This window comes from Nicotiana tabacum, chromosome 13, assembly GCF_000715075.1.
Source record: "Nicotiana tabacum cultivar K326 chromosome 13, ASM71507v2, whole genome shotgun sequence".
In the NCBI taxonomy this organism is placed as follows: Eukaryota; Viridiplantae; Streptophyta; class Magnoliopsida; order Solanales; family Solanaceae; genus Nicotiana; species Nicotiana tabacum.
This window is the reverse complement of record NC_134092.1, coordinates 86,977,840-86,987,278: the sequence shown is the minus strand read 5'-3', so window position 1 is coordinate 86,987,278 and position 9,439 is coordinate 86,977,840. Positions and strand designations below refer to the sequence as shown.

The following is a 9,439-nucleotide window of genomic DNA, read 5'->3' as shown; positions in this document are numbered from 1 at the left end:
GGTGCGCATACCTGATCTTGGACCTAGACTTCACAGTGAGCTGTCCCTTCTGAGTCGTTCAGTAGCATGCCAGAGTTTCTCTTTTGTTTTTATCTGTCTATTCTGTTTCAGACAATAGGATAGACAGCTTTTGTATATTCTACTAGTTGCCCACACACCTGTGACACAAGATCTTGGCACGTATTAGTAGACTTTGATTTTTGGGTTGTAATTCAATAGTTATAACTGCTTTTAGATGCTTCCGTTTGTTTGCCTTAAAAATCCTTTATTTATCAAATGCTTTAAATGTAAGTGAAGCTAAATGTTGGAATTGTTTAATAAACAAAAATGGGAAATCACTAAGTTGTTCACTGTTGGCTTGTCCAGCAACGGTACTGGACGCCATCACGGCCTGGCATGGAGTTGGGTCGTGACAACATGGTATCAGAGCACTAGGTTCACGTAGGTCTCACAAGTTATGGGCAGGCCTAGTAGAGTCTTGCGGATCGGTGCGGAGATGTCCGTACTTATCTTTGAGAGGCTATGGGGTGTTAGGAAACTACTCATTATTCATCTCCTATCATGTAATTGATGGTATACTAAATTTCCTTCTTCTATTCTCTCGCAGATGGCGAAAACGCGCGCGAAAGATATTCCGGGCCTCGGAGGAGCTGCTCCCCCTGTTGCTAGAGGCCGAGGCAGAGGCCGGGGGAGGGCACCAGCCCGAGGTAGGGGACAAGGACGTCCCAGAGTTTCCCCCAGTTGCACCACCAGCGGATCCAGTGGGGGATCCCATTATTGAGGAACAGGGTGAGGTTCCTGCCCCAGAGCCAACCACGGTAGATTTCATGATAGCACCGGGCTTTCAGGAGGTCATGGGCTGTATGATACGGTTCATGGATACCATGACTCAGGCTGGTTTATTTCCAGCAGACCCAACCATATCTCAGGAAGGAGGGGGAGCACAAACCCCTACTACTCAGGCTCCTGGGCACGCAGTTGCGGTATATTAGACTCCGGATGCACTACCCATGGGCGAAGCCCAGCCAGTTACGGCAGCTGCACCTGAGCCTAGACTGACTGCGGACGGCGATCCACATAAGTTATTGGACAGATGGACAAGGTTACGCCCTCCTGTCTTCGGAGGCGAGCGCCATGAGGATGCCCAGGATTTCATTGATAGGTGCCGGGACAGACTACACAACATGAGGATACTGGAGTCTCATGGGGTTGACTTCACTACTTTCCAGCTGGAGGGCCGGCCCCGTAGATGGTGGCAGTCTTATCTTCTTGGCAGACCAACAGGTTCTCCTCCCATGACTTTCAGCTAGTTCACACAGCTTTTCCTGGATAGGTATATTCCACCCTCCGAGAGGGAAGGGTTGCGGTATTAGTTTGAGCAGCTTGAGCAGGGTCAGATGTCAGTGACCGACTATGAGGCGAGGTTTTCTGAGTTGTCTCGCCTTGCACTTATGATACTTTCTACGGACGCAGAGAGAGTGCAGAGGTGTTTTGTGGGGCTGCACTCCGGTATTAGGGCCAATATGGCCCGAGAGGTTGAGATGGGGACTTCTTATCAACTGGTAGTGGAGATTGCTCGGAGGATTGAGGGCTACCGTCAGAGGGGGAGAGAGAAGATGTAGCAGGACAAGAGGGCCCATTTCTATGGAGAGTTTAGAGGTGCCCCGGCTAGGGGCAGAGGACAGTTTGGGAGGGGTCAGCCTAGAAGGCCCCCATATTCATCACCACCACCTCATCAAGGTGCTCCAGCGCACCCCTATTTTAGCGCCATGCCAGAGAGTTCTTACCACCCACCAGCCATCCAGGGTTCTTCTAGTGGGTACTCAGGTCACCAGGGTTCTTCCAGCTCCTATCTCAGTGCCATGCCGGAGAGTTCATTCCACCCACCGGCTATTCAGGCTTCTTTCAGTGGATCGACAGGCCATCAGGGTCAGACATCAGGGCAGCATATCACCGCACCGAGATCTCGGTCACATGAGGAGATTATGCCCCAGGCTTCGGGGCAAGGCAGTGCAGCAGGGCCAGGAGCCCATGATTTCAGCACCGGCTGTCTGGCCGCCTAGAGGCGGAGAGAAGGCTGGTAGGGTTCGTCCTAGAGGTGGAGGCCAGGCGGGGGGAGGCCAGTCAGCTACTATTCAGTCAGGTGGGAGCCAGCCCGCCGGCGCTCCAGCCAGATTCTATGCTTTCCCGGCCAAACCAGATGCATTGGCCTCAGATGCCGTGATCACAAGTACTATTTCTGTATGCGGTAGGGATGCTTCGGTATTATTTGATCCAGGGTCTACCTATTCATATGTGTCATCTCTATTTGCTCAATTTCTGGATATTCCTTGTTGGTCCTTGGGTACTCCTGTTTATATGTCCACTCCTGTGGGCGGTTATGTGGTTGTGGATCGGGTCTACCCGTTCTGTGGTCATGTTCTGTGGTAACGAGACTAGAGCGAACCTTTTGTTGCTTGATATGATTGACTTTGAGGTCATCCTGGGCATGGACTGGTTATCTCCATATCATGCCATTCTTGATTGCCATGCCAAGACTATTACCTTAGCGATGCCAGAATTTCCGAGATTGGAGTGGAAGGGTTCCTCGGTTAGTACAGTTAGTCAGGTCATCTCTTTCCTAAAGACTCGACATATGGTCAAGAAGGGTTGTTTGGCTTATCTAGCTTATGTTCGGGACACCACTGCAGAGTCTCCGATGATTGATTCAGTGTCAGTAGTCCGGGAGTTCGTCGATGTATTTCCTTCTGACCTTCCAAGCATGCCGCTAGATCGTGATATTGATTTTTGTATTGATTTGGCTCCAGGCACCCAGCCTATATCTATCTCATCGTATCGTATGGCTCCAAAAGAATTGAGGGAGTTGATGGAGTGGCTTGAGGATTTGTTAGCAAAGGGGTTTATGAGACCCAGTGTATCACCTTGAGGTGTACCAGTGTTATTTATGAAGAAGAAAGATGGGACTATGCGGATGTGCATTGATTACCGCCAGTTGAACAAGGTTACCAATAAGAACAAGTACCCGTTGCCGTGTATCGACGATTTGTTTGACCAGTTGCAGGGTGCTAGGGTGTTTTCTAAGATCGACTTGAGATTAGGGTACCATCAGTTGAAGATTAGGGACTCAGATGTTCCGAAGACTGCCTTCCGCACTAGATATGGTCATTATGAGTTTCTAGTGATGTCCTTCGGTTTGACTAATGCCCCAGCGGCATTTATGGATTTGATGAACCGGGTGTTCAGGCCTTATATTGATTCCTTTGTTATTGTCTTCATTGATGACATCTTGATTTACTCACGTAGCCTGGGGGAGCATGAGAAGCACTTGAGAGTGGTACTTCAGACATTGTGAGAACATGAGCTATATGCTAAGTTCTTCGAATGTGAGTTTTGGCTAGAGTCTGTGGCATTCTTGGGGGATGTTGTATCAGGAGAGGGTATTAAAGTGGATCCCAAGAAGATTGAGGCAGTTCAGAGTTGGTCTCGTCCCACTTCGGCGACTGAGATCAGGAGTTTCTTGGGGTTAGCAGGCTATTATCGCCGGTTTGTGGAGGGCTTTTCATCCATTGCAGCACCTTTGACTAGATTGACCCAGAAGGCTGCTCCATTCCATTAGTCCGAGGATTGTGAGGCGAGCTTCCAAAAGCTCAAGACACCTTTGACTACAGCACCAGTTCTAGTGTTGCCTTCTGGCTCGGGGATGTATACAGTATGTTGCGACGCTTCGCGCGTTGGCTTGGGTTGTGTATTGATGCAGGAGGGGCGAGTTATTGCATATGCTTTGCGTCAGCTGAATATTCATTAGAAGAATTATTCTGTGCACGATTTGGAGTTAGCCGCAATTATTCATGCTCTTAAGATATGGAGGCATTATCTGTATGGGGTGTCATGTGAGGTTTATACTGATCATCGCAGCTTACAACATTTATTCAAGCAAAGGGATCTCAATTTGAGGCAGCGTAGATGGCTTGAGTTACTGAAGGATTATGACATCACCATTCTTTATCATTCGGACAAGGCAAATATGGTCGCGGATGCCTTAAGCAGGAAGTCATAGAGTATGGGTAGCTTGGCATTTATTTCAGCGGAGGAGAGGCCACTAGCTTTGGACATTCAGTCCTTGGCTAACAGAGTTGTGAGGTTGGATATTTCAGAGCCCAGCCGAGTTCTTGAAGGTCGGGTTTTTGGTGACCCGGGAGCGTTTCAGTGCCTAATAGTGAAAGTTGGTTCTTGAAGGTTTTTGAAGTTCTTTAAATTTGGTTTGGAGTAGGTTTTGGTGATACCAAGGTCCGAATGGAATTCCAAGACCGGGAATAGTTCCGTAATATCATTTAAGACTTACACGCTAAATTTGGTGTCAATCAGCGTAGTCTAAGTATCATTCGACGCGTTCAGAGCGATTTAGAAACTTGAAGTTCAAAGTTTGATTCAATTTAGTTTTGGGGTGTGATTCTTGGTTTTGCTGTTGTTTTATGCATTTTGAGAGTTCGAGCAAGCCCGTATTATGTTTATAGACTTGTTGGAGTAGTTGAACGGGGTCCCGAGGGGCTCGTGTGCATTTCGGACCACCCGGAGTTGAGTTGAAACACACCAGATTTCTGCTTCTGGTTTCCTTCTTCGCGAACGCGATCAGACCCTCGCGTTCGCGATGAAGGATTTGGGGTACTGTGGGCTAGGGAGCTTTTGCCCTTCACGTTCGCATGCGCAGGACCACATTTGTGGAGGTCTGGGTCCTCTAGCCTCGCGTTCGCGTGACATGGCCCGCGTTCGTGTAGAAGAGGCTGAGCTGGGTGGCCGCTGTTCGTTCTTCACGTTCGCGAAGAAGCCCTCGTTTTGGTCCTATCGCGTTCGCGATGGGTAAAATTTCCTGGGCCTGGGCCGTTTGCCTTCCCAGTCGCGAGGCCTCTTCCGCGATCGCGAAGAGGGTAGACTTGGGCAGAAACGTTTTAAAAAAATGGGACTTAGGCTGTTTTAGCTTATTTCTTCCATTGTTGGACGATTCTTGGAGCTCTTAGAGAGGGGATTTCACTTAGCACTTTGAGGTAAGTAATTTCTACACAATGTGAGTTAAATACATGGTTTATGGGTAGGTAATAACATATAAATTAGTGAAAATTATGGGTTTAGGTGAAAACCTAGGTTTTTGATAAAAATGAGATTTAACCACGAAATTCGTTATGGAATTTAGTAAAAGTCATATATTTATGTTCCTAAGGTTATGGGTAACAACTTTCTTTAAAACTTTTCGGAATCCGGGAACGTGGGCCCGGGGGTGAATTTTAGGAATCTTGCAATTTAGGTTGGGTAATCACTTAAATGGTGGAATTATGAACTTTTGAGCATAGATTGATTAGTTTATGTAATGTTTGACTAGTTTCGAGTCGTTTGGTGTCAAATTTGGAGGTTTGAGCGCGTTCTTGAATTGGGAAGTAGGCTTTGAGACGAGATAAATCTTCTTTCTAACCTTGTAAGAGGAAATTAACCCCATAGGTGAATTAAATAAATATTTGTACCTAATTGTGGGGGCTACGTACGTACGAGATGACGAGAGTCCGTACGTAGCTACTATTATGCTATTGTCCGGGTAGTCTAGGACCCGTATCATGCTATACTTGAAATGTTTGTGCCCTTACTTACTAATATAATCACTTAGTCATAATAGGAATTGATAAACGAATTGTATAAGGTTAAATTCACTTACTTGAAGGTTTGTATGAGATACTTGACTGTAAATGAGAAACTTGTGTTTTCTTGAAAATATTTGTTACTTGTGGATCGGGCTGAGCACCTCGGTAGTAAATAGATGCATCTATGGTTCGTGTCGTTCGACCCTCCGGCAGTGCACAATTTAATATTATGTTGGACCGGGCCGTACGACCTCGGCATAATTGCGCATGTTAATTATTTAGAAATTCTTCAAGATTTATTCTGCTTAAATGCCTTGAAATGTAAGTTGCTAAATGGTATTACTGAAATTTAAGTTATAATTATGAAAGAAGGACTTATCTATTTCTGTTGTTGAACTGGCAGTATCATTCATGATATCCATGCTTAGCATAATACTTTTATTACATTATTATTGGCCTAGTAAGTGTCAAGTCGACCCCTCATCACTACTTCTTCGAGGTTAGACGGGATACTTACTGGGTACATATTATTTATGTACTCATACTACGCTTCTGTACTTAATTGTACAGGATCTGAGGCTGGTGCATCTAGTTACCCGCCCGGCGCGCATACCTGATCTTGGACCGAGACTTCACGGTGAGCTGCCCCTTCTGAGCCGTTCAACAGCATGCCAGAGTTTCTCTTTTGTGTTTATCTATCTATTCTGTTTCGGACAGTAGGATAGTCATCTTTTGTATATTCTACTAGTTGCTCACACACTTGTGACACCAGATCTTGGCACGTATTAGTAGACTTTGATTTTTGGGTTGTAATTCAATAGTTATAACTGCTTTTAGATGTTTCCGTTTGTTTGCCTTAAAAATCTTTTATTTATCAAATACTTTAAATGTAAGTAAAGCTAAATGTTGGAATTGCTTAATAAACAAAAATGGAAAATTACTAAGTTGTTCACTGTTGGTTTGTCCAGCAACGGTGCTGGACGCCATCACGGCCTAACATGGAGTTGGGTCGTGATAGTTAATGGCAAAGGCCCATCCCCATCAGATTTGAAAGATGCTATTTTTGCAGATTTTAATCAAAATCTTACTTATTGAAGGAGATGGAAGGTAGGTGAAATAGCTAAGGCCATGATCAGGGGTATGCTTGTTGGTAGTGTATCGCCATGTTATGTTGTCCGATAATGAAGGAAGTATTGTTGATTTGAAGGTTGATCATAAATTGCATTTTCGATATTTTTTCTTATCTGTTGGAGCTTTCATTAAGGGATTCACGCATATGAGAAAGGTTATTATTGTTGATGGGACATTTCTGAGTGGCAGGTATGTAGGCTGTTTATTGTTTGCTGTGGCACAAGATACAGAGAATCACATTTTTCCAATTGCGTTCTGTATAATCGATAAAGCGTGCGATGATTCTTGGACCTACTTTTTTGAACAATTGTGGCACATTGTTGACGATAGTGATGAATTGTGCATTATCTCTGATCAGCATCTGTCTATTGGGAATGGCTGCAAAAAAGTTTCTACCGCCGCTCATCATGATTTTTGCACGCATCACATTGCTGAAAATATGCGCAAGAGGTTTCATTGTGATATTTTTATTAAGTATTTCTTTTCTGCCGCACAGTCATATAGTACTGAGGAATTCTTTGAACATTTTCAACAATTGCGTGATAAAAGCAGGGAAGTAGCTAACTGCCTCGCGAATGAAATTGGGTTCCAAAAGTTGAACAGGGCCTTATTTACAGGAAACCGATACGGCATGTTGACAACAAACATTGCAGAATCATTTAACGCAATGCTTAAGGACCAAAGAAACTTTCTGATCATTGGCCTGTTCAATCATATTATTCGAAAGTTTGTAAACAAATTCGAGGAGCAGCGTAAAGAAATGAAAAATATTTTGACCTTCTTTGTTCCTTCTGCTGAAAAGAAAATTAGGAATAATATGGTTATCGACGATGCGCTCCAGGTGCATCAATTAGAGAATAACCAGTTTAGCGTCGTCGGGCACGGCAGGGATGCAATAGTTGATCTGGATTTGAACACATGTTCTTGTTGTCAGTTTTATTTGAAAAAAATACCCTGCCCACATGCAATCACAGCTCTGAGATTGAGCTTTGGGGATGGATATGGTTCCTCCATTTACTATCACTCCTCTTCATTCTATAAGGTTTTAACATATTTGGCTGCATATGATGGAACCATTGTCGAGCCTACAGAAGAAAAATAGGTGTTGCCTGACGAAAAATAGGTGTTAAGGAGTCATGTGACATACTTATTTCCTATTTTACGATCAACCCCCTTATTCTATCTTCAACCACGTGTAATCAACCAATATTCTATTGTCAACCCCAATCGATATTTTCAATTTAACCAAGACTTGTTGCACTGGTTTAGGTAATCTATTGACAACCACTGATTTAGGTAGTTAATTTAATGTCTAATGTTAATAACAGATGGCAGCTAATATGAAAAGGAATTGTATAATTAACTGAACTATATCGAATATGCTGATGCAAAACAACAATTTGTTTCTCAAAACACTCAACAGTCACGTCATTTACGAGAAGTCATATGGAAAGGCACCATTTAGTGTCAAATTTTTCCTATAAATACACTAGATCTGATGGAAATATTTATTCATCATTCTTCCAAATAGCCCAATCACTTAACAGAGAAATGCCTCCGAGGCCAAGGCCAAGCATGGACGTCATTTTCATCAGGGAATCAGTGGATAGGCTCATCCAAGAGATCCAAGAAGACAGGGTGAGGTACGAAAGGAACATTCGTCGTATAGCACGCATGCTACGGATTCTCCTTTGTAGGGCTGGTGCAAATACTGACCACTATGTTAGCCCAGGAAATTTTTCTCCCCGTGATCCTTCTCCCTATACAGTTTAATTTTTTTTCTTTAGTTAATGGGAAAAACTGTATGCTGCTGTGAGGGGAGTTATTTAATTAAAATATTAAGTTTTTGTCTATTTAATTTTCTACCCTATGTTTTTGAATTTTGTTGCCTTGTTTTTATTTTTATGCTTTTTTTTTCTATTTAACAACACTTAAGTGCAAAAAGGCCCCAAAATGAAATAAAGAGGTTCCAATATAAACATACAACTCAGGGGATATAAATTTAAGTCTTCCAAATATTTGAATTTCTAGCCAATGAATTGAAAATTTTACAACAGTTTTTGAATAAACCTACAGTATATAGTCTAGCCCACTGGTGGTTTATAGATCCATTGTAAATGTAAACCATAGACTTTCATAGTAAAGAATTAAGAACGGTATATCAGAAATAGGGATAGTTCCTCGATTATTAGTTGTTCGTTAGTGTAAAATATTAATTTAGTTACTTTAAATCAAAAAATGACAATTATTTGTGAATAACTTAAAGTTATAAACATCTAATTCAACAAATTGCAAACTTTGAATTGTATAAAATAGATTAATATAACGTATCAATTATATTGGTATCAACCTAATCTTATAATTGGTGAAAATAATTTTTATTATATAGTCAATGAATATTATGACAACATAATGTTAAGGCAATGTATGCAATTTGAAGACTAAATACCTATTATAATCGATCATAGAATTACGTAATATCAACACATATTTATATTACAGCCCAATATTCAATATACAATATTCATACTTAGAGTCATTACTTGTTGACAACACTTCACTAGACAACACTTTTATACTTAGAGGTCTTGCTTCTTGAGTTGTTACATATTTTAGAAAGATCAACTCTTAATGGTATGAAATACACCGCTATGTATAATAACTTTAAATGTTCCATGATG

General features: G+C 42.5%; 1 protein-coding gene across 1 annotated transcript; it reads left to right on the top strand.

The window, feature by feature from the left end:
- Positions 1-6,795: 6,795 nt before the first annotated feature.
- Positions 6,796-7,860, top strand: LOC107817971 (uncharacterized). Its single transcript, XM_016643867.2, has one exon. The coding sequence runs from the start codon at positions 6,796-6,798 to the stop codon at positions 7,858-7,860; it is 1,065 nt and encodes a 354-aa protein (XP_016499353.2).
- Positions 7,861-9,439: the final 1,579 nt, after the last annotated feature.